General features: G+C 37.6%; 1 protein-coding gene across 1 annotated transcript in view; it reads right to left on the reverse strand.

Annotated features, from left to right (window-relative positions):
* The window catches only part of Vrk2 (VRK serine/threonine kinase 2), a 100112-nt gene extending 73737 nt beyond the window's left edge, over nucleotides 1–26375 (reverse strand). Inside the window, exons 1-2 of the mRNA XM_051200515.1 lie at nucleotides 26319–26375; nucleotides 24449–24589 (exon numbers count right to left, since the gene is read on the reverse strand). Coding sequence (XP_051056472.1) covers nucleotides 24449–24584 — 136 coding nt within the window. The 5' untranslated portion in view covers nucleotides 24585–24589; nucleotides 26319–26375. The remainder of the gene's footprint in view (nucleotides 1–24448; nucleotides 24590–26318) is intronic.
* Between the last annotated feature and the right edge of the window lie 296 nt (nucleotides 26376–26671).

Below are 26671 nucleotides of genomic sequence, written 5' to 3' on the forward strand. Positions count from 1 at the left end.
TTCCCATGGCCAGCACACCCGATCCAGCTAGCCCACAGCTCTAGCCTGCCATGTCCAGGGCAGTGGTTGACAATCAGTGCACACAGGTTGCTCCTTTACTCCCTTTCTCTTTAACAAAAATCTGTTAGGTTTGGATTTCTTTGAGTTTTGCGTCTCAAAGGATGTTGAGTTGGACAACATTGGTACAAGTCAGGCTGGAGCTTCAGTGTCCTTGACTTGCAACACCAGGTGGCCAAACATAGTCATTGCAACTTAAAGTTAAGACCCTAAGAGGCACAACCTACTCAGGATTTAATTTTAGGTAAATTACTGGATACTATTTAATTTTAAGCTGATAAATTAATTAATCATTAATTAATTAATTTAAATGTTTGTTTACAATTCATTAACTACTATCAGGACATTGGGGGATAATATCACTATTCGAGAATTTAAAAACCTTTTACTTCTACTATGATTGGAATTTTAAAAGGGGTATATGACCTTATGGAGATGTATACACTCTCAGCCATAATTTCTATTAGCTTGGTAATACATATCATATCATTAACAAAATAGAGCTAAGAATTAAGGACTTATACAAATGATACAGACTTTATAGACTGGTAATGAGAGCTTAGCAAAAAGGACTCATACAATTGAAAATGACAATCATAATACAACAAACAGAATTTACACAATGGATCATGGTAATGAATGCTTAACATAAAAAAAAATAATTCTACATCTGAGAGTAATGACAAGCTTGCAGATACAACATTGCTTTTGGATGGCAATCTGCATGCCATCCAAATAATCTCTAAGGATGAGAATATTAAATCTCTGGAATCATATGTAAATGATGAGAACAAGAAACCGACTGATTTAAGGAAATCTTTGGAAATTTTTACAGTTCAGAAAATCAAACGCTTCAAATAACAATAGTGAATTAATTACAAGCCAAAGAAGATCTCCTCAAAATTGATATACCAAGAGATAAGGTACAAAAGATAATAAAAAACATTTAACATTACCAGTAACTTTCAGAGTCAGCGGTAACTTGCCAAAGTCTATCCTGTCACTATTTCTCAAAAGCCAGGAAATATTGAACACCCAGAAGGATATAAGTATGGAAGATTTTAAAGATATTAAAAAGCAGTAGTTTCTTATGGCATTCATTTACCATATGTGAGACAGTTAGTAAAGGCATGGGCTACAGAAAGAGAGTAACTCCAAATGACTGCCTTCAATTAATGCCAGTTGCAGTGTAAGTCATATTGGAGGGAAGAAGCCAAGGTCCTTGAACATTAAGGCAGGATCAAAGGTTATGAGGTTTCCCAAGATCAAATTCTTGGTGAGGGCTGTTATGCTGATGCAAATATTCAAGTTACACACAATGAACACATCTTGTCCCTATGTCTTACAGTAGGCTTAAATGCTTGGGACAAGATTCAAGAACCAAGGAAAAGAATTTAGTCATATATTAAGGTTATACGTGGCCCAAAAGAATCCATTAGTGATTTTTTTACAAAGACTGACTAAAGCTGTACAAATAGGGGTAGCAGATCAAGAAGCTAGATGAGCATTCATTGAATCTCTGGCTTTCGAAAATGCTAATTTAAAATGCAAAAGGATGTTTGAGCCCTTAAAGATCAGATAGCACCAATGGATGAATGGATTCATCACACAGCTAATGTTGAGTCTTTTGACTGTAACAATGAGGCTGGGGTGAGAAGCAATACCCAAAATTATAAGGAGACATCAAAATTCCAAATGTTTTAATTGTGGTAGAATAGGCCCTCTGAGAGGAAATTGTACACAAGAAATTCCTAGAAATAATGCTTCTTCTTGGAATAAACCAAACAGAAGGCCCCAACCTCCTAGAATGTGTAGAAGATTTGGCAAAGGCTGCCATTGGACAATGCATGTAGATCAAAAAAAGACAAACAAGGCAACCCTCTACCTTCAGGAAACTCTTTGGTGGGGGAGGCCTCTCAAAAGCCCCCCATGTCAAAAGTAGTCCTGTCATTTCCACTCACTGTGGAGGACAATACTCCCCAGTACAATTAGGAAATCCAGAGACTATTGTAAAAGATGATATTACTCTGGATGATAGAATGGCTTTGGAGGATAAATTACAAATTCAAGGAGGAATCAGAAAACGTACATTTTGGCAAATGTCTGTTCTGTAAATGAGCAAAGACCAAAACTAAGAGTACAGATAAATAATGTTATACTCAAAGGATTGCTGTTCACAGGTACAGATATCATCATTATCACTCCAGTTGGACTCTTGAGGAAGCAGATGTTCAATTCTTATGAATTAGAATTGTATCTCAGGTAAAACAAAGCAGGAGGTGGGTTGAATATATAGGGCCAGAAGAACAAAGAGGGAGGCTGAAGCCATAAATGGCTATGGGATCATGATCTGTTGCAGCAATGGAATACCCAAATTAACATTCCTCCAGTATCAAAAACGAACCATAAACCAACTCACATTTATTAAAAAAAAAAAAAAACTGTTATAAAGCATTATATAAAACAAACCCTGACCATCTAGGCTGTACAAAAGCAGAATTAAAACAAGTGTAAAACTCAAAGAGTGATCAAAAGCCCTACCCTTAAAATGGTTAGCTGACAAACCTGTCTGGGTGGGGCAATGGCCTTTGACTTCAGAGAAGCTAGAGGCTCTAGAACAGCTGGTTTAGGAACAGTTGGACATATTGAAGACTCTACCAGCCTTTGGAATTCTCCTGTTTTGTAATTAAAAAGAAACTTGGCAAATGGAGAATGCTTACTTGAGAGCCATTAATAAAGTAATTCAAGCAATGAGCTCTCTACAGCCTGGAATGCACTTGCCTTATCTATTACCTAAAGAATGGCCTATTATAGTTATTGACAAAAAAAAAAAAAAAAAAAAAACCTGTTTCCTCACTATACCTTTCCATACAAAAGATAGAGAAAAATTTGCCTTCACAGTGCCTACTTACAAAAATTCTCAGCCTGTCAGCCTGTTAAGAGATACCAATGGGAGGTTATTCCACAGAAAAAGTTAAACAGCCACACCCTGTACCAATATTTTATATGGCAGCCATTGGAACTAATAGGTAAGCAATATCCTCAACCTATAATTTATCATTACATGGATGACATTTTATTATCTGACTCAAATGCAGATAACTTAGAAAGAATCTTTGAAGAAACAAAGAAAGTTTTGTCTTGTTGGAGATTAAAAATTGCTCCTGAAAAAAATACAAATTAGGAGAAATCAATTGTAGATTCTTAATGACTTTCAGAGATTTCTGGGAGACATTTCCCACCTATGGCACATTACTGGGGTAAAAATTGATCAATTTAAATAAAACCTTAGATGGTGACAAGGACTTTTATAGTTTCAGGGAATTAACAGCTAAAGGTGACAAAGAATTGATATTGGTGGAAGAGAAATTATAGATGCACATATGGGTCGTGTGGATCCAAAGCTTAACTACATTCTAGTCATACTGCCCCTAAACATTTCCCTACAGGAATTTTAATCCAGACAGAAGATATTATTTTAGAATGGTTGTTTTTACTACATAAACCAAGTAAAAACTTAAAAACATATGTGGAAAAGATCTGAGTTGATTCTAAAAGGAAAACTGAGACTTCATCAATTAGTAGGAATAGATCCAGCAGAAATTGTAGTACCTTTTACTAATGATGAAACTAACAAATTGCAGGTAGAAAGTAAACCCTAGCAAAAAGCTTGCAGTAATTTTTTGGGAAAGGTCAGCAACAATTATCACAAAAGCAAGAAAATTCAACTTATAAAGAGAACTAACTGGATTATTCTTTGCATTGTAAGGGACATACCAATAACTAGAGCCCCTATATTCTATACTAATGCAAATGAATAAGGAAAGGAAAGTTACAAATCAGTAAATTTAAGTAAAGTGGATCTATCTCCTAATTCTCTCCAAAGGTCAGAATTATATGCTATTCTCATGGTATTAATGGATCATATAGAATCTCTCAACATAGTTACTGATTCACAATATGTAGAAAGAGTTATACATATTGAAACCACAGAATTTGTACCAGATGATAAAGAATTGACTTTATTATTTATTTCAAGACATAATCAGGGACAGGAATCACTATATATACCAGGCACTCTAACACAAGGTAATAACTAAATTGATCACCTATTGATAGGAAATGTGCTAGAATTTCATTAAAAAAGAAACACCATGTCAAACAAAAGACTTTTCCCATTACTTGGTAACAAGCCAAGGATATTTTAAGGAAATGTCCTACTTGTTTTTTATACAACCAAACTCTGCTACCTGTCAGAAGTAAGCAAATAAAGGTATTCAAAGGAATGGAATCTGGCAGATGGATGTGTTCCATTATGTAGAAAATCAAAATACACACACCACACCATTGATGCCTATTCAGATTTTCAATTTTGGAAAAGGTTGATTTAGTAATTAAACATTTGTCAGAAGTTTGGCTATCATGGATATGCCTGTACAAATAAAGACAGACAACGTTACAGCATATGCTAGGACTACTGACTGAAGTTGGATATCTCAACATTACAGAGCAACCTTGGGTGACTGTCCAGGCAGCCAGCTGTTTCTGTCATTTCTCACACTTTTTGGAAGTTGTTTGCTCCCACTTCCTGCTAACACAGATAATATTACTTCCTTCTTGGGCTCTGAGGGGACTGAAAAATAGATAGTATAGTTACAGTTTTCCTTGTACACCAAACACAGTAAAGAAACTCACTAAAGATATGTTAGGTATAATAGGTTTGAAAGACATTAAAATTTAATTTGATAATGCAAATTAGAATAGAAAGTAAATTAAGTACAAGGTTTTAAACTCATCAAGAAAGAATAGATAATGGAATATTTTCTCTGAATTTGTCAAATACTAATGGACAAGACATTGTTAATGCACTTTTTGCCTGTACATATTGTATATACTTAATTATACTTATGGGTATATAGTTTATCTTATATTGGTTATAACCTTTTTATTTCTTTTGTTGACAAAAAAGGGTGATATGTGATGATATCTTACAAACAGCTTGTCTGAAGATCAGAGGATGGAACTTGCCACTAGCTAACAACAGAAGTCTGGAGGTCTGTACAGACAGACAGGAAGTAAGATGGCTGGGGGAAAACAGGAAGTGAGTGCCTAGGCACAGACAGGAAGTGAGATATATGCCTGGGCAAAAAGAGGATATAAGCAAAAAGAAACAGGAACTCTCTTGTCTGATGAGCCACTTTGGCCTTTCTCTTCCTTCTCTCTGATCTCTCAGCATTTTCCTGTCTATATGACTCTGGGTTTTTATTATTTAGAGCAATTAAGAACTCCTCTTTACAAAAACATCTCTGTCTAATCTAAATCTAGCTCTTTGGACACAGGAGAAAATGTTTTTAATCCAAATCTATAGTTTTTGCTAGAATTCAAAGGCGTGAATCTATTCAGCTGTTTTACAGACACCTGTTACTGGCCTTTTCTACAATGCAGATTTCAGTACAGATTGTAATACTAATATACCTAAAACTTTTATGTCTTTTTGTAAACTAGAAAAAAAAATTTACATCAGACTTAGGTCCATGTCTCAAAGGTCAAAGGACTCCAGGTAAGTATGGCTTACCCTACTCCCACCTGTCTATTCCTGGGAATGGAATCTTTCTCTCTCCCCTGGTCTTGGGACTCCTTCCCTCTCACAAATATTAAGAATATGGGCCTGAAAGTTCCAAATGCAAGATTTTTCCTTTAAGTTCCTAAACTTTAACTTCCATCCCTAGTATATACTGATTCAGCAGATTTCCAGCTGTCAGTTGGCTGACAGACAGCATCTAGGAATCAGCTGCTGACTACAACCTGCTCCAAACAACTGAGAGCCCTGAACTTGCTGAAAGCTGACATGAACCAGTCCAACCATTGTGACTGCTCCCATGACTCTTCAGCTGGGAGAGGGAATCACAAGCTTCTAATAAATACCCCTGATGGGAGATATCATTCTGTAAATATGTTTCTCTTATTGGTTAATGAATAAAACACTATTGGCCAGTAGGAAAGCAAGATAGGCGGGATGAGGAGACTAGGAGGAGAGGGGTAGTGGTAGGGAGGAGATTCAAGATGGAGGACTGAGAGAGAAGAATGCAGGGGCATCTCTCTGGTAAGATAAGACCATGTAGAAATACTTAGATTGATAGTAATGGGTTAATATTTAAGACAGAGCTAGCCGATAAGAAACTAGTAACTGGCCAATAGCTTTATATCTAATACAGAGTCTCGGGGTGTTATTTGGGGCTGGGTCGGCAATGGGAGCAGACTGCAGGGAAAAACTTCTCATAACATACCCCATTGCCTAAATTCACTCCTTGACTTTGACTAGCATTCCAACCCTCCTGGGTCCTGACAACAATGTCCTAGTCTCAGCAGGAAGCAGTTACAGAAGATAGTATGCCCCCCTTGTCTACCAACAGGCTAAAAATGTTAGATCAAAAGGAAACTCCCTGGCATGGGGAACAAAATGGCTACCATAATGCCCATGCATACCAGGAAAGGTACCTGTTATAAGCAAGTAGACTCAGATCTATCAACAGGTAGATTCGTTACCAGAAATAGTTCTGCAGTATGATAAGGAACTCAAACTGTTCTATATAAACAGAGAGGTTATTGTATAGCTTTAAGAGAAAATTGCTGTTTCTCTATAAACCACTCAGGAAACAGTATAAATAATCTGGCTATACTCAAAAAAGTCATTGCCAAAGGGGGAACCTAAGATATGAAATAAATAACTGGCCCCCATTCTCATTTCCAGGTTCTTTCTAGATAGTATCTCTGATGTCAACCATCACAAGGCCTTTTGCCCTTCAAACTGTTGTTGATTCTTGCATCACTGATGCCTTAAATGAATGATAATTCCTGTCTGGGTACCATTAAGCTGATGGTTATTAGATCCCAATATACACAGGTACCAATCAGAGAGACAAGAATTTGACTCAGGATATAACTCAAGGAAGGGATGTGAGAGCCAATGTTATGTTTTAAGTTTTAATTACTATGCCTAAGAGATTAGTGAAACAAAAATGCCTCTGATCTGTAAGACCCTTGCCCAAGGACATAGTTCCTGAAATGTTGGAGACTATTGTTTATGGGAGATAGCAAGCCACATGTTTTCATTCCCCTAAAGTTTGTTTGACACAGCTACACCAGATGTCCTTGATCACATGAAGGCAGGAGGTTCACAAGCAGGAAATATGTCAGGATATATGTGTTCCCCTGATTGGACCTGATGAGAAATACTTTAAGCTCCTGGAAACCATGACTCAGGTACATTTCCTGGGAACTGGCCACAGCTCATCTACCTGGCCATTATTTAATTAAAGCTTGCATCAAATTTGACTATAAACTAACATAGTGGCCTCATTCATAACCAGAGGGACTAATAATACAATAGGCATATTCCATTTCTTTCTCGAGGAATATTAGAGAGGGGGCAAATGGAGTGTGTACTTTTAGAATCCATTGGTTTTAACTCACAACTGCCCAAAATCTTGACATTGGTATCAGTATAGACAACAAGATCTTCAGGAAAAACCCTCAAATTAAGCCTGGTTGAGGAAGGGAACAACAAAAATGGATGCCCTAATATTTACTCTAAAAAACTCACTTTTCCTTAGTTCATTCAGCCCAGCAACCAAGGGATTCTGAGGTGACTCGGAAACCCAAAGGCACATAAACTATGAAGAGAAGGAAAATCTCCTGTTTTAACCAGATGAACTGTGGTCATCCAAATCAGAGTGACCTATTTACTCTTTCTGCATGAAAAAGAAAATCGCCTAGCTTCCTAGTCAGATAACCTGAAAAGGATGACCAGGGCAAAGTGCTAAGTCTTGGATAGGTTGTGCAAGGGACAGACTTGAATAACACTGCTGAAAATGAACTAACAGCTCATCAAATCTAGAATGCACTTGTCAGAACTTGAGGTGTGAATATAACTAGGACAACTTTCCTGATATTCATATCCCTAAATATTCATATTCTCTGTTTGAAATAAATAAAGTACGTGCAAATATACTCAAGATATCTGTAATGCAATCAATCTAAAAGTACCAAGTATAGAAAGAACAAAACCAACAAAAAAAAATGAAACAAAACAAAACACATCCACATACAAAAAGGCAAACAGCAGACACCAGGCTGAAATGACAGAGGCATTTAAGTAATCTAACAGACATGAAAGTAACTGTGCTCTGGTGTCCCTGCAATAAAAGGCAAACCCTTTGGAATGAAGTAAGAACCTAAAATGACCAGGGAATGATACAAAAACTACCAAGGAGAATGAACAGATACCTCTGACACTGAAAACAATCAACCAAATGCATGTTCCAAATTATCAAGTGGCCTTGATAGAGTTACAGACATAGTACATGGAAGCATCATTAAACTTGATTGCTAATCAATAGATAGTCTCCAATCTGGAGAACAATGCCTGAGGAATCTGAGAACAATGGGGGAAAAGTAGAGCATAAGGAATCACTGAACTAGAGAAGTAAACAATACTAGGGGAGGGGGTACACACAAGTACACAGAACTCACACAGTCCAGGGAATCCCCCAGGAAAAGCGTGAAGTCATTAATGCCTCACAAGTACAGTAACAGTGCTGGGAGCTAAGGATGAAAAAAACTTTCAAAAGGATCTAGACTCAAACAATACATTAGCTATATGAAACAATAACTGAATTGAACAGCTAGTTTTCTCATCAGATACCATTAAAAGGAAGGTGCTGGGAAAAGGAATTTTCAACTCAATTTATCAATAACAATATCCTTGAGAAAGGAAGGCTTTCTCAAGTGATAAAGGAGACACTGAGAAAGAAAAAAAAATTGTGCTAGGAAATGTGTACTACCAAGAGCAAAGGAAGAAAACATATAGTATAGTTACATGGTCAGAGAGGGTAATAGATTACACATCTCTTTTCTAGTTTCTTAAAAATATACTTAGTTGAAGCAAAAATTATAACATGTATTAACAAGACTTTCAATGAATATAAACAAAATATATAAAACAACTACAATATATCAAATGTGTACAGTACTGACATTAAAAATATAACACAGGTACAACTGGGATATATAGCACTTGCCTAGCATGCTATGAGGTACTAGGTTCAACCACTACCATCAGACACTCAAAATAGGGTAACATATAAATTCTACAAATCGCTTGCATAAATTTGACAGTTTAGATGGATGGAAAATATTCTTAAAAACTGAAAAGTAGTAAAAGTCATAAGATATGCAAATGGCTAAAGCCTACTGGCTTGACAAACATTTTTAAAGGAACAGTACAAATCCTACCCATTCATTCCCAGAAATATACAAAAAATAAAATAGTCTAGAATTCATGTTGAGGATTATGTTACCATTATCCTAATACATAAACCAGAAAACATGTTGAGAGAAAAGGAAAAGAAGGGAGGGAAGGGGGAAGAACAGGGAGACAAAGGAGATGGGAGGGAGAGAAGGGGAGCAAGGAAAAAGCTGTAGACCAGGAGCTGTCTTTAACACAGATTTAAAAAAGAAAATCATAACAAAATGCAGATAAATGAAATCCAAAAATATATAGAGATATATAGATTAACGATGGTTGACTTGAAAAACACAAAAACACTTCAATATTCAAAATTGTTATTTAGCATCTACCATAATGAGTTTCAGTGCAAACTTACAGAATCCTATCCATTAATACATAAAAAAACATTTGAAGAAGCAAATATCCATTCCTTATTTAAAAAAAAAAAAAACTCTCAGCTACCAATGAAATATCTTCTTAGTCTTAGTAAATAGTATCTAAAGAAAACTACACCTAGATCATACTACATGATGAATGACTGAACACTTCTACACAAATGGAGGCAAGGAGTGGAGGGAATCAAAGTTATTACACGTAACCACTCCCTCTCCCACTGCAAGTACTAACCAATCAATGTGTCTGCTCAAGAAAACAAAAGGGAGAAAGGGAAGGGTGTGTGGGAGAGATGACATGTCTACATACATTCCCCCAAAGTATGTAAAAAAAAAAAATGTCAATAATAAGACTGTTAACCAATTCTAAATCTAAAGAAAACAGTGAGTCCTTCTACCAACACCCATGGCCTCCATGTGTAATGACTTTCCAAATATATAAATAATTGTAAAAAGACATAGATGGAAATTGCAACTGCAACCAATACAGAACTAACATGTTGAAAATTATACAAAACCTGATGAAAGAAATCTAAGAGGAGAGGCATGCTAGTTTGGAAGGCTCTACAGTTCTCAGCAAAATCAACTATAGATTTAATTCTACGTCAAACAAAATCCCAGTAATCATAAACAAACATGTAAAGCTAAGGAACTCAATAGCAAAAGCAATTTTGAAGAATGGAAATGAAGGAGTCACACCACCCAGATATCTTTCAATATCAGAGTAACAAACATCCTGCATGATTCCATTCATCTGAAACATGCACGTACTCAAAGATAAAATGGGTGAGGTTGGATGACAAGCTTAAGTGGTATGACAAGCTTAGAAAGCTGGCATGTTCTATATCCTAATGTGTTGGTGATGTATTAAAATTTACAGAAATATACAAACACAAAGCTAATTTTTATCTATAATAACTTTAAAATAAGGAGGGACACAAGTGCATACAAAATAGAAAAAGTTCTTTTACGGTAGAACTCTTCTTGGAAGACAGAATGGATGAGGCAAAATTGTTTAGCTGCTGAATGGGGTCTTATCTATAGACCTGGCTTCAATAGTGAAGACATTTTGTGACCAATGTCAAGACATTTTGTCAGTTTATTTATAATATTTATTTGGATATTTACAATTTCTTATTGGTATCAGCTACATTTCTTTCTTCCTTTCTTCTTCTCTTCTGGTAATTTAAAATTGAATGGTATTACCTTTTCACTTTGGTTGATTAAACTTCTCCAGTGTGTTTAGTAGCTGCTTGTGATATCTATTCTTAGTTAACTATATACTAGAATTTAGTAAAACCAAAGTAGCTGGGCACACCTGTGAGAGATTTTTCTTAACTAAATCATTTATAGTCGGAAGACCCACCTTAAATCTGGGCCATACCTTTTAATGGCTTCCTATATAAAGGACATGGAAGAAGGAAGCTTTTGCTCTTTACCTACTTGCTCTCTCTCTCTCTCTCTCTCTCTCTCTCTCTCTCTCTCTCTCTCTCACACACACACACACACACACACACACAGAGGCAAGTTCATGCCTTCACTGGTGTTAGAGCTTACATTTTGGGATTTTTCTAGCATCTACTGAAAAGCAGCTGAGACATCCAACAATATAGACTGAACAACTGATTCTTGGGCTTTCTATGGCAGACAGCCATTGTTGAACTAGCTGGATCAAACCCTCTGTCTCCCCACCTCTGTCTCTGTCTCTGTCTCTCCCCCTTCTCTCTTTTCTCTCTTCTCTGTTCCCTTCACTTACTCCCTTACCTTCTCCCAACAGACTTTCCACAGAGATTCTATCTGTAGGTCTGTCTGTCCCACACCCACTGTTTGTCCCTCACCTGCCACTGTGACCCTCCAAAGGTCCCCCTCTCAGGGTTCTGAACAGTATCCTTTCATTTCAGTATTCCTCACGTGACAATTGTGATCCTGGAATTTAATGAGTTACATCCCTCTTTTGAGATTTTTATTATTGTTTTAAACTGGGGGTGGGTGCATACATGTGAGCAGGTACTCACAGAGGCCAGAAGCAGCAGAGCCTCTATCTGGAGTAGCGGGAAGTTGTGAGTCTTCTAACATGGCTATTGGAGACCAAACTCAGGTCCTCTGGAAGAGCAGTATGTGCTTTTTCCCACTAAGCCATGTCTCCAGCCTGAATTATTTTCTTTAATAAAGAGTTTATAATTTTTTACCTACTATGTTACCTGGAAACAGTATTATAATCCAGCACTATAAATTGTCATTGCAGTTACTCTCCCAGTTATACACTGATTGTGGTGTATATTATATATAATTTTATTCTCTAAAAATTATACTTTCAGTCCACTTACCATTTATCTATTTCTTAATATTCTTGACACTGATATACTTTACTTTAGCTGTCTTCATATTTGGAGCTTGCTTAGAGGTAAAAACATGATGTTTTGATCAACACTTATAATTTATTACCACAGCTCATTGATTTATTTTGAAAATATGAATTACAGTTGAAATTTATTTAAATTGCTGTTCTTAAAATTAGCTTCCCAAATTTTATTAGATTAGCTTATATGATATTTTAATTTTTTAAAATTAAAATTACATTTCCTCTCTTCCTTTTCCTCCCTCCAGCCTCTTTCACGCACTCTCCGCATTATCTCTCTCTTTTTCTCAAATTCATGGCCTCCTTTTCTGTAACTGCTGGATATATATATATATATATCCTGCTCAGTTTGTATTCAACTTTATACATACATACACACACACACACACACACAATTGTGTGTGTGTGTGTATTCGTTGTTATAGTTGTTTCTTTTAAGACAAGGTCTCATTCTGCCACCCAGGGTAGCCTCAAGCTAATGACACTCTTCCCACAACTCAGCCTCCAGAGTGATCACATATTTTAATTCATTTATTTTTTTAATGTCCTAGTCATGTACTTCAAATCCATTTTATCTTGATGGCAATTTGTTATAAAAATGATGTCAGATTCTTTGTAATCTCATTTCTATCTCCTAACACACAAAAACTTTGGGCACATAACATATTGAAACTATAGTCCCATTTCTCTTAACTATCATGAAGTTTTTCTATTTTCTGCATCTGAAAGGATTTTTGATTTCTTATATAAAAATTGTATGTTAGGTTCAAAGTCTACTGGCAATCATCAGCCTTATCCCCATGTTTGTAAATCATTTTCTAATACACTGAAGTCAGACTTCAAACATCGGAAGGTTTAGGTTTTGGAGGTATTTATAATTTCATTTGACACTCATCATCCAAAATCTGCTAGATAAATATTGATAATATTCTTGCTACTAATTCTTGATAATTTATTTACCTTATTCATCTTTGACTTAGGTTTGCTCTACTTATCATTAATAAAATGCTGTATTGCATCTGTTCCTTTGCTAACAATCCTATGGGTTTTTAACATATTTCAGTAAAAGGAACATAAAAGTTCTCCTCAAAAACAATCTCTTTGTTTTGAGAGATTTCATGCTATGTACAATTTATATTAAATTAATTTCAGAACACATACCTATCCAAAGCTGCCTACTGTTATGGAAGTTCTTCTGAACATGGAAGTTCATACAATTTTTTTCTTCCTTCTCAATCATATAACATCTCTCTATTAGCTATGATCTTTGTTTTGTTTACTATGTGAGGACTTTTCCTCCTAGGGAAACTTTACATCATTCATCCCCATTATCAATTACATACATCTGACATTGGAGATCTGTTATAATACATAATCTCTTGATATAAAGACTATCAAGTAAAAGGAATAACTCCCCTTCACATTCTGCAGAAACAGAAAGGAATAACCCTATATCATAGAAAGTTTTTTTTTTTTTATGTATTTGAATGTGTTTTTTTTTTTCTGAGAGAGAAGAGAGAGAATTCAACTCATTATGTAGCTGAAGCTGGCCTTGAACCTGTGACCTTTCTGTCTCAGCTTTCTAAGTACTGGGATCACATGGGTATGCCAGAAGGCCTGCTACAAATATTTTAGTTTAGTGTAATGGCTTGTATTTTGTTCACTGTTTTTCTTCTTATGTGCACATATCAAATAAAAATATAAAAATTATCATTGCAATACACAATAAGTATGTTTATCAAATACCTAAACTCAGCTTTACATGAACTATCCTAACTTTCTTCATGAGAGCATCTGTGTGTAATCAGTTATTGTACAATACCTCAAAAGAACTGAATCTTTTTTCAAAGTCTAGATTGATATTATAAGTAAAGTAGTTTTATCTGAAACAAATTCTTTAGCAAGAAGCAAATTCATTAACAAGATTCTATTTACTCAAGTATTTTTTGTGCCTTAACTTTTAAAAGACCTAAACTGTCTCTAAGAAATTATTCTCTAAGAAAAAGAGAGTTAAAAATAATCCACTGTCTTTAAAAAGGGGCTCCTTTCCTTGCACTCTTTCTGTTGCTTACTAGACTTAAAACAAATATCTAGGTGGTGGTACTATACTAAGGAGCCAAAGGCAGGTAGACCTCTATGAGTTCCAGATCAGGCTGGTCTACAGGTGGAGTTCTAGGACAGCCAGGGCTCTATAGTGAATCCTTGTTTTGAAAAATCAAAATAAGTAATATAAAAACATAAAATATCCCTATAAATGAGACTAAACTATTCAGTTTTCCAAATCATGAAAACTCATCAATTCTTTCTCATTAGATCCCAACTATTGACTAATCTCACTGTTTTTTCATAAAAAATATTGTATGACCTAAGCTATAACACATTTTAAACATTTGTGTGTGTGTGTGTGTGTGTGTGTGTGTGTGTGTGTGTGTGTGTGTGTGTGTTCAGCACTAGGTTTACTATGAACATCAGATGTTCTTTCACAGACTTGGTGATCTTAATAATAAAGTCCATCACCAGTGCCTGTGCCTTGCTGTCAATCTGAATGAAAATGACACCACCGTAAGCATCACCACTAACAGATTTCTCAAATTAGCTGCCAATACCATAAATTGCTTATTTAGTTGTTGTGTTAGAAATGAGCTTGTTACAAGCACGTCACTTGCCACATTTTGTCTGGCTAGCTATAAACTAAGGGACATCAATTCATAGAGCCAAGAAACTGTGCTCAAATGTAGATGGAGACAGCCTTTTAAAATGTGGCCTGAAAGCATCTCATTACCTCCCTGAGCTCTTGAGATAGGAAATAAGGCATACAAACCATTTACCCCAGCACTTGGCACTCAAAGAAAAAAGATTCCTGTAGCCGAGGTTGCTTTCCTAAGAAACATTGCAGAAGCTCATCTCTGTAGTTTTTTAAAACATTGGGCACACCCACTATTCTCTTCATTCTTTATCATGCCTCTCCTGAGTTCCTCAGTAAGGCATTCCCTCTAAAAATGCTCATTAGGGGGCACCCAGAGTACCTAGAAGGGATACTACATTCTTCTGGAGCCTCTCACACATGTTGAAGCTTCCAATTGGTCTTGTTTGAAATAAATTTGCAGGCACTGCCTTTACTCCACACTAAGCATAGGGGAGAAAAATGGCCAGTGTCTCTGGGGAATAATTAACAAAAGACAGTTTGTTTCATCTTCATGATAAAATACAGCATCCCTACTAAAAGGCAAATTCATCATTCCCCAAAGTTAAATAGAATGACACTTTAAAAGTAATTCCAGCTGATTAAATTTAGGATTCCAGAAAAAAATTAATTCATGAATATACTCTGAATCTTTCATTTGATTTTAAAATGTATAAATGTTCATTTAACTTTGAGCCCTTGCCTCTCAGTGCTCTATTCTAAGCTAGTCAAGCAAGTGGTAGCAGGCATGCTGGGCTCAATAATACTGCCTCTCATATTTAAATACTCTGTTTCACTTGGATTGCAAATTAAAGCCAGTCTCTGAACACTGACATATTTCCAATGCCTGACTTTGCAAGGCATGTTGATTTTCCTCCACTGTTTGCCTCTGTGTGTATCAACTTTGGCCTCCTTTGCTTGCTCCCTGAAGCACAGCTGTCCCTTTGAAGCCATTGTCAGCCTGATACCGAGAACTTGCATTAAGCCTGTGATTAATTATACAGTGAGAAGACTGAATCTCAAACATAAAATACCTCTGCTTAGAGACTGTAACAAAGCTTCTGACTGTGCAAAAATCCCTCAATCAGATTGTTCATATACTTGGGTTACAAGAATTTTATAGCCAGTGATATAGCTCAGTGACAGCATGCCTGTGTAGTACACACAAGGCCCAGTGTTCGATCCCCAGCATCACACACAAAAGCAAGATGGGGAGAATAGTTTATCTTCTGTTAAGGTTACTTGTGCTTACATTTTTTGAAAAGTTGATTTTTTTACATATTCCATACCTAGCAGAGAGTTGACCCAACAGGAAACCATACTTTCCCCTAACAAAGTTTACATTGCTTATTAAGTATACTTCAATTAAATATTACCCAGTAAACTGTCTTATTCTAAACACAGAAGTGGTTGGATTTAATACAATGGCCATATTTTTTAATTCCTCCATATTTTGTATTAATAGAGCAGACATTGCCTATTAAGTCCTACAATCTGTTAATAAAGTACACATATAAGGTACCTAATATTTTAAAGACACATTTGAAAACAAAAAAAAAAAAAAACATATGCTACTGTTAGCCCAGGTTCCCTAAAATATACACAATACTGTCGCTAAATATGAAATTAGAATGTATACACAGACTACACACTGTACTTAAAAAGAAAAAAAACTCACAAAATTTAATGCTCTTTTTTTCTAAAATTTTTCTATAGCCCCCCCAAAAAAATAAACATTGCTTAGTAACCATGGCATGCCTGTTAAGACTGCATAACATGGCATAAGGAACACATGGCCATGTGCGGCATGAAGGGTTTGGAAAGTTGGTATATAAATAAGTGGTGCAATAATGAGTGTGAAGATGCATGTTATGGGAACAAAGAGAAAGTCATGGTTCTCTCCTGCTTGTCTCTTTACTTCTAGGGTTCCCAGTCACCTGGTCCTAGCAACAGGCCTCCCTCCTTGACTCCACCCAACAAGTTCTCTGCTGTTGGGGAAACCAACTCTCTTCTACCTCTCACTGTACACTGAACATGGTTCCCAAGTGCAGCCGGTATACCACGTGACACCACACCAGTGGTCTAGGAAGCCCAGAAACAACCGGCTTACACTAACAAACTGGCCCAATGCTCAAAAATGGTTTCTGAATGGGGAGAGGAGGAGTAAATGTCACAACCCTAGCTCTCTTCAGAGTCAGCCATTGTACCTAAGCAGAACAGGTTGGATGAAGGTCTACATAAAGCCAAAACGTAGAATTTCATTGCCTTTGTTGGCTCATGTCATTTCTTTAATTAATGTCATTTTCTCTGGTTTAATATCAGAGCAAGTGACAAGAGTGCTTCTGGATGAAGTGTGTTTTCCGAGGACTGTATGGCATGCTCTCCTGCAGTCTGACAGGGGGACGTGCCAGTTTTACTTGGCAGTTGCAATGCACCAGCTTTAGTTTTAGTAGTTTAATTTGTGGCAGTTATATGTTTTGAATACGTTGAAGTATTCACAACGGTCTTGTGGAATCTGTTCCATAGATAAAGTTTACACAGTGGAAAAGCAAAAGCAAGGGCTATAATGTGATTATCAAAGTTACTCTTGGCCACAGCTGGTCTTACAGGCATGTCTATAAATTTAAGAGCATTTAGGAGATGTGATTAAAATAATCACAATGATGGTTCACTCTCTTTCTATGGTGGGTGTGAGACAATCATAAGGAATATGATGTTAAGAGCTCAACTTTATGCAAAATCCATTATTCAAGAAGCAAAGTTTGTACACATGATAGACATGCAAGGAAATGAAAGTAAGAATAGGAAGTTTAGTTATGTATTAAGTTGGTCCTAACATTTCTGTAACCTAAGATTTTATTGATTAAAAAAAATCAGACAGATTTCTGCACCGAGGGAAAAGGACTCAACTTTTTTCTTTTGGTTTGTTAAAGATCTTTCTGTTTCAGGCTGGAACACTCTGAAGGGTTTCTATTTGGAGTTTTCCCTTCATCTCCTCTTACACTTCTGTGGAGCTCCATCAACTCGTGGTGAGAGAGCTACCACCACAGAGTTCTTCTAAACTTTGCCTGCCCTTTCTAAATTTAGGGTTCTTTACTGCAGCGGGTTGAAGATCTGGCTTTGATTGCACCTGGCTCTGCTGGAGAACAGAAATATTCATCTTCACTGAGCGCATGCTGCTTAAGTGCTGGAGGGACTTGCAGGGGAGTCACTCTCCTCGGAAACTTCATTACAATACTTTCTCTTCCCTACATGAAGTGGTAATTCTCATTCACCAAAGACAGAATTTTGCCTGACACCACCACAGGAGTTCCTGTTTGACTTTCAAAATTAATCAACCTCTAAGCTGGAGTAGAAATGGCATGTCCTTTAACCTTAAGCACAAAAAGCTCTCAACAGACTGCAGTTTTTATGTCCCTGGATGGGAGTTTGGGCCCCTGATACTTAAACTTGATTCACATACTGGGTTTCTGGCATGCCTTTGCCCATACCCATCTGCTAGCCTGGCACAGTGCCCATTCAGAAGGTGTGATGCCAGTTTCAATAGGGCATAGGTGCCAATCAAAGATGGGTTTGGAGGGGCAGCATGCAGAATGCAGCAAAAGTCAGTTCTTCTGCCAGGAGATCCTCCTGTTATCATCTAATGCCAATGAAGGGCCACATGCTTCATTGCCTGGGATCACACTGCATCTGTAGATGTTTCTGGCCTTCATAGATATTTTTCTACAAAATCATTTCCCTGGACGGGAGATGCTAAGGACAAGTTTAGCCTGCCTGGCTGTTGTTTGTAAAGAAACAGTGCAAGTCTCTTCTAACAACTGTCTTGAAACAATTGCTGAGTTTTCCATCTCTTCTCCTAAAATAGTCTTTGACACAGAGTAACTTAGAGTGTTCAGGAAAAACATAGTGCATGTGAGAGAGATGTAAGAGGCAAACATTCTGAAGCAGTGTAATTACAAGCCAACTGTGGAAGCAGTGTGAACCCACATGCACCTTTGTACCATCAAATGTGGGAGCTGCTAACTCTGAGTCTGGAAGTCTCCTAGATTTCCTTCTAATTTGTTTCATATACATGGATACCCCTGGGTCTCAAATGAAGGGATATACCTCATACTATTTATTCCTCTCCTCACTTCTCTTACAGAAGCAGAAGTCCATCCATATTTCATGAGGAAGCCAGAAGCTCTCAAACTCAGAGAATTCTTTTATTGTGTAGCAATAGAGGTGAGCTCATTTCATGAAGAAGAAACTTCCCCACAGCAGTAAGTTTCAAATTAAAAAAAAAAAAAAAAGGAAGGAAAGAAAAGGAACCTTGACCACTGTAAAGAGCAGGACGGCAGAAGGAACAAGACACTTGACTGGGAAGCAGAATTAAGGAGCTGATGAGCTGCCCTTAAGGCCAGAGTCTGATATTTGAACTGTTGAAAACGAAGATGTAGAATATAAATATTTTTGTAAGTCAGACTTTTTTAAAAATTAAAACTGAAATAATCCCTATCCCATCTTTTTTATAAAGATTTTTTGTTTTTGAGACAGTTTCTCTGTGTAGCCCTCAATGTCCAGGAACTCACTTTGTAGACCAGGATGGTCTCAAACTCACAGAGATCCACCTGCCTCTGCCACCCAGCACAAACTTTCTTAATTACTTGGATTTCTTGACTGAGAAGGAAATGAACAGCACTATCTGGTATAAACTCAAAACTAACAGCCTACTGACAGTACATATAAAATTCAAATACATCTTCAAGATCTTTTTATTTACCTATAGGTCTAACACATTAAATAAAATTATAAGAAAAAGGTAGACTTGAGTTTATATCTCTTAACTATGGCTTCACTAGACACTAGTTTACTGTGTGTACATAATATATATATATATATATATATATATATATATATATATATAATTTCTAAAACAAATTATCCTTCTTTTCCAGTATGCTCCTTTCATTTTCAGAAGACTACAAAGCATTTCAAAAATATTTACTACTGCTACTAGTGTTATACTTTGACTTTCCTGAATGTTATGCTGCATACCTTAAAAATCGATTCATTGTAGCCAACTCAATAACAAACCAAGCAATACTAAAACACATTCTTCTATTCCTTTATAAGTGGAAATATCTCATCATTAAATTTGATAACTTCTAAAAATCATCCCCACACACATAAATTCCATCTGTTTCTGAAGAACAAAGTCAGGATAATGTAAGAACAGTAACAAAAATCTTCAAAATTTACTTAACTAAGTTTAACTACTTATCCATAAGTAATGATCCTTGAAATAGAAACATCAAAAGACCAATTTTAGTTGTAATGTGTTATTCTTTGTAAAAGACTGTAATATCAATTTATTGTTAGAGAAGCAGTTTTCAACCTTTGGGTTGGGGTCATAAGACCCGTCCACAGGGGTTGCCTAAAGCCATCTGAGGTATTTACATTCTGATTCATAATAGTATCAAAATTACAGTTATGAAGTAGCAATGAAAATAATTTTAACAACATGAGGAAATATATAAAAGTATTACAGCATTAGGAACGTTGAGAACCACTGTCTTAGAAGGCTAAATGAGCTACCTTGAGCAGGTCTCTTTGTTTCTAATAGAACACATCTGTATTGTAACTGGGTTATGGGTGAAATTTCTAGTTACAGAAAAGAACAACGCGATTCACTTGTGTGGCCTGAGTACCACAATCTCACACCCTCCAACAATAAAGTCTTTTGAAGAAATGTAATAGACATTTATCCTAGAGTTTTCCTTTTCTACATTCTCACTAATTTTTTAAGTCCAATTCCTTTCCTATCTGAAGTAAATAGGTAACAGTCTAAATGAAAATGTTTACCATAATCTGTACCATCCTAGTAAAGTTTAAAGGGAACAGATACAGAGTGCTAAATAAAACATAAAGGCACCTATAGACAGTCTGTGTTCTTAGCTTTACAACATTAGTAGCTAAATCCACCACAACTCAAGGCAGAAGAAACATAAAATCCCTCCAATGAAGGTCTCTCCCTAATTAATACACCATGGTACCAGATATTCAGAAAGGGAGATTCTAAATAAATTCTACTTACTAAGTTCTTACTAGGTCCCAAACTGTTTAAAAACATCTCATTTAATCCACACAATTACTGCTACAATTTAACAGAATAGAAACCAACGCTCCCTAGATTAATGAGGTGGCAGCCACTTGGTCTGTCAGTGACTTAGTGGCAAGTTAGGATTCAACTCAGATTTCCCCAGCACCAAAACTGCTGCCTTATTATGCCCATCTCCCTTGGGTTAGTGGCTTCCATGCTGTATGAGCATTAAAGGGAATTCAAACCTTCAGTTCTCTCCCTGGAGTTTCAGAAAGTTTTTTGCTCATTTGGTACTAAAATGACAGCAACTTTCCAGTACCCTAACCAGTTTCCTTCCCTCCTTCCCTCACTTTCATATACAAAGAGAGAGCACAGACTTTGTTCTTGTATTCAGACTTCTTTTCCCTCTTATGACTATTGCTATGAATGCTACAGGCACATTATCTCTCCAAGAGTAAACAGGGAACTTCTCTGCCCCTCCCCCTTTGCTCCAAGTTGCTTATTACCAACAAGCCTGGACTATTGATCTCAAAGCTAGAGGACGGTTGTACATGTACAATGAGCCAGGCAGAGCAGCCACCTTCTTCTCAGCCTTAGGCCACAAGCGCTGATAAAGGGTATGCCAGAGCAGTGTGTCTGGGAAGCATACTTGAGAAGAATCCCTGGACACGGTTATTAAGGAAAGCTTGAGTTAAGTGCTTCTTAATGCATATACACAACATGAAGGGAACCATGGTAAACTGCCAGAACCAGGGGCTTCTCAAGGATTTGCTTATTTGTAGCTTTGGAAATAATCGGTGAAAACTGACATTAACCAAGTTAAGCTGATTCTGTGATTCGCTGTACACTGAGAACAATAAAGCATTTGGCATATACTTCTGAAAATGAGCTGGCTTTTTTTTTTTTCCTCTCTCTCTCAAAAAACTGTTTTTTAAGTCTGCTCAATGATGATGACTATGTGCCTTTCCATGGTACAGTTTCTAAAATTCACATGTTGGGAAGCCACCCAATATGCTGGATCTTGAAATGTACTATAATACAAATTTTATTTGGGTAATAAGAAACAAAATAATTAAAAGCCATATGACCTGTGCTTAGACTGAAAGAACTTTCTGCACTAGAATAAGGATGTCAACCTCTCCAGAGCATGGAAGAGTCCTCCTTAATGACCAAAGCCAAACAAGTGGTGTATAAAATATGTGTATAAAATTTACAAAATATGTATATATGTTAATCTTCAACATAAACCTGAATTCAAACAAGCACAAATAAATATTTACAGTTTAAGAAGTGAAAAGGGATCAGACCTTTATAGTTGAAATTTTCTATAGTTCTTTGAAATTACTCAAATAATTTAGAAGTTAGAAAAGTAAACACATGGTAGGATGGAGATCCAAGGCCACAGTCACATTAGCCACAATTTATTCAATTCCATCACTGACCTATAGTCAAGGCAACATACAAGCGATCTTAACTGACTACTACAGGAAAGAATTCACTACCCCATTTCAGATAGCACTCACTCTGCAGGTACTTCAGCCTTCCACACACCTGAAGCTTACTAGAGACACATGCCTGCATTCTTACAAGCTTCTTGTGGTACTTGGATCTTATCATTTGATGCTCTTTAGATTTTGACTTCCTCTCATATGTGAAGTATTTCACTATGCTTACATGAACATAATAAAATGAATTATTTTGGATATTTTAAACTGAAAGTACCTATTAGTAAATAAATTTCACCAGTTTCTCTTACTTGTTTAATGTGGCTCTTCGAAATTTTTAAATTATATAGGTGACTCCTATTATGTTTCTACCTACACCTGCTTATTTACTGAACTTCTTTCATTCACTGAAAACTACAGCCAGATATGGCAGTTTACACCTATAATCCCAGCCCAGAAGGGGAGGATCAGGAGTTTAGGGCTAGCCTGCTATTTGAGATTGTCTCAAAATAAACAAACACAAAATGGAAAACATCAAGAGTAATATCATAATCATCCATGATCCAGAAACATGTTTGTTTGAGAAGGAACCCAGAATTCCCCCAAAATAGGTTCCCTTTTTGGTTTATTTGTTTTGAGATTTCAAGGATATTTTTGGTCTGGTATTGGGGGTGGGGGTGCTTTGGTTGTTGTTCTTTTGGGTTTTTCCTTGTTTGTTTTGTTGGGGGGTTTTCCTCTTGTTGTTTGTTTGTTTGAGTTAGGCCCTAGTATTGCCTAAACACTAATGATTAAGAGTCATACAGTCAGGGAAAGAATAGAGGAAAGCAAGGAAAGAGATACTGTAATAGAGGGAGCCATTATAGGTTTTAAGAGAAATCTGGCACTAGGGAAATGTCCAGAGATCTACAAGGATGACCCCAACTAAGAATCTAAGTAATAGTGGAGAGGCTACCTTAAATGCCCTTCCCAGTAAGGAGATTGATGACTACCTTATATGACATCCTAGAGCCTTCATCCAGTAACGATGGAAGCAGAAATAGACACCCACAGCTAAACACAGAGCAGAACTCTTGGAGTCCAGTTGCAGACAGGGAGAAGTGATGAGCAAAGGTGTCAATACCAGGCTGGAGAAACCAACAGACACTGCTGACCTGAACAAGGGGGAGCTCATGGACTCCAGTCTGATAGCTGGGAAAACAGCATAGGACCGACCCAGATTCCCTGAATATGCTGTTAGTTGGGAGGACTAGGCAGTCTATGAAGCCTCTGGTAGTGGATCAGTATTTATCCCTAGCATACGAATGGACGTTGGGAGCCCATCCAACATAGAGGGATACTTTCTCTGCCTACACACATTGGGGAAGGTTTGGGCCCTGCTCCAAATGACTTTAACAACTCCCTATGGAAGGCCTTACCTTCCCTGGGGAGCAGAAAGGGGATGGGATGGGGGTGGGGGGGGGGGAAACAGGGGAGGATGTGAGGGTGTAGGAACTGAGATTGACATGTACAAGAAGTTTGTTTCTAATTTAAATTTTAAAAAATTATAAATATATATTTATAGTCATACTATATAAATATATATATATACATATGTATAGTCTTTCTCTCTCCCTCTCTCTCTCTCTCTCTCTCTCTCTCTCTCTCTCACACACACACACACACACACACACATATATATAGTAGAGGCAAGAAGTACAGCTCAACAGGTAAAGGTGTAAGAAGAGAAGCAAAGTTGTCCCCTGACCTCCACAAGTGTCCTGTGACATGTCCTATACATACCATACACATAATATAATAAGTTATTTAATATTTATATTTATACACTTCTTGTTTATGAGCCATAAAAATCAGTGAAAACAAGTTCTCAGAAAGAAAATTGATATTCTGTCTAGCAGATTGTGGAATTATGCTCTGAAAACTCTTCTACAAGTTACTAGGGGAAAAAGACAACAGGGAGCATATAATGTCAGTTATGGTTTAAATCTAATGTTTATAGTCAATGTACTAAACAGTAAGTATCTTCAAGTTACTTTAAAATAATAATAAATTCTGTTATTTCATTTCCCTCTTAAAAATACCATTGTTACCATAGTTACAATAATTCAGCCATAATTATACTGGGCGATTTAGTCATACTTTACCTAAGTATATCAGTCCAAACCCTCCAGAACCAATCATCTTGCCCAGTGCCCACTGGTTTCCATCTATATCATCCAGAACTTTGCCTTCTGGGAGTGGAACCGGAAGTTTATATTTCTCTTTTCTTCTTTGTGCCATCACATCTGTTAGAAGGATGAGATAAACAGTTACAAACAAAACTCTAGCATTAAAACATGTTTTTCCCCAGAATTAACATTAGGATCCTGTGCTCAATTCCAACTAGAGAAGGCCATCCACCATAATAGCACAGATGTTTTTGTAGAGGGCTTGGTGCAGTTCCCAGCACCCACAGGGTAGCTTATACCTCTGTAATTCCAACTCCAGGGATCTGATGCAGTTGACCTTTTGTACTCACAGGCACATAACCAATACACAAACACACATGTACACATTTAAAAATAAAAATAAACCTTTAAAAAAGATCCACTGTTTCATTTAAGGCAATACTTCAAAATTCCATTTGAGGATTTATTAACACTACACAATACACCTTAAGAAAGCTATTTCATACACATGAAAATACTCATTTGTTGAGAATACCGTGTTAAAGTGAGGCTGTTAGTTACTGGGGACCGGTATGGCTTTAAATTCAAAGATCAGACACTATCACCTCCAAGCAAGGGTTTTCCTGGCTATCTATCTAACAGATCAGGCCACTGGCTACTTCAGGCTATTTCTGGTTTTCTGACTTGCCTCTTTCTCACCCACTCCCATCATTGTGAAAACAGCTTTGCCTTAGATATTATGGGTGTGCAAATAACAGGAATTCCATAATCCATAAGAAAATCATAAAGCCTTAATCAATTATCATTGTATACAGATTAGCAAATTATTAATGGGAGCTTTTGGAAGTAGGCCAAAAACGTTTCTAATGGGTATACAATTAATAAATATCAGAATAAATGCTTGAAACAAAAGATGAAGTTAACCATGATCCAGCCTCCTTAGTGTTTCTAGACAAATAAAAAAATAAAAATTAAAAAAAAAGAAAAAAGAACCTGAATATTTCTGTTTTAGTTTTTAGTTTGGATCCTATTGCTGTGATAAACACTATAAAATTAACTTGAGACAGAAAGGGTTTATTCATATTTCAGTACAGTCCATCCTGAAGGGGTGTCAGGGAAGGAGCTCAATGCAGGAATTCCAGGCAGGTACTGGAGCAGCCGCCAGGAAAGAACTCTGCCTATTAATTGGCTTGGCCTTGGAGGCTCAGTTTTCTTACCCCAGGATGTGTCCAGAGGTGGCAGGGCCACAATGGGCTGGGTCCCCTCCCCAGATGACCCTGGGAGGTGAAAAGTTAACAAACAAAACTAACCAGGACTGACACTTTCGTGAAAATGACTCATAAATACACAGTACAACATTTTCCATCTTCAGGTAAGTAGAATTTTCCCTCCTCCACTTACTGAACCCAAAACCACGCGAGGCCGCCCTTCACAACATTGGGACTGAACACACCACAGGCAGAGCGGGAAATGTAAACCGTAAACACCTAGGGCCGGTGCTGAAGGAGGATGTGTGTCTCCCGGCCCAAGCCAAAGTCGCTGGCGGAGACGTTCGCGTCTTCCTAGAACAACTTTTGAGCAGGCAACTAAGATAACAATTAGTTTGGGGTTCCCGGTGGCACAGGGTTGAAGCGCTCGCCGGGTGCAGATCCCCACTCCCAGGGGGAGCTGCGGCCCTGTCCCCAACAGGACAGTCCCCGGGGGTGCAGATACATCCGACCGGGTTCCGGGCACGTCGGTACCCAGGGGCGAGCACAGGCAGGGCCTACACCCGTCCAGACAGCGCGCCAGCCACCTGCCGGGCACCGGAACCTGCGCGACGGAGGGATGACGGGACGGGACTGACCTGCTGCCCAAGCCCGCGCAGCGCCAGCCTCTGCGACCAGGCGGGGCCGAGGCCTCGAAGTGGGGCGGGCCGCGTTAGGCACCTCCCAGGGTCAGGGCGAGCTCCCCGCCCTCAGGCCGCCCGAGGCTACCGGGCCTGCCCAGACCCACTCTGAGGGCGAGGCTGGGAGAGTCTGGAAAGTTAGGCAGTACTTGACCCGGCCCAGGTCTGTCTGGAGAGCCTTCGGAGTAGCGTGGGGTGGAAAAACCAGGGCGAGCCCTTGAATAGGAAGAATCGAAGACTTCCTGTGCCAGGCCTGAGTACCAACCGCTTTCAAATTGGGCCTGCCTTTACCAAGAGCTCGCCCAGCAGTC

This window comes from Phodopus roborovskii, unplaced genomic scaffold (assembly GCF_943737965.1).
Source record: "Phodopus roborovskii unplaced genomic scaffold, PHOROB, whole genome shotgun sequence".
In the NCBI taxonomy this organism is placed as follows: Eukaryota; Metazoa; Chordata; class Mammalia; order Rodentia; family Cricetidae; genus Phodopus; species Phodopus roborovskii.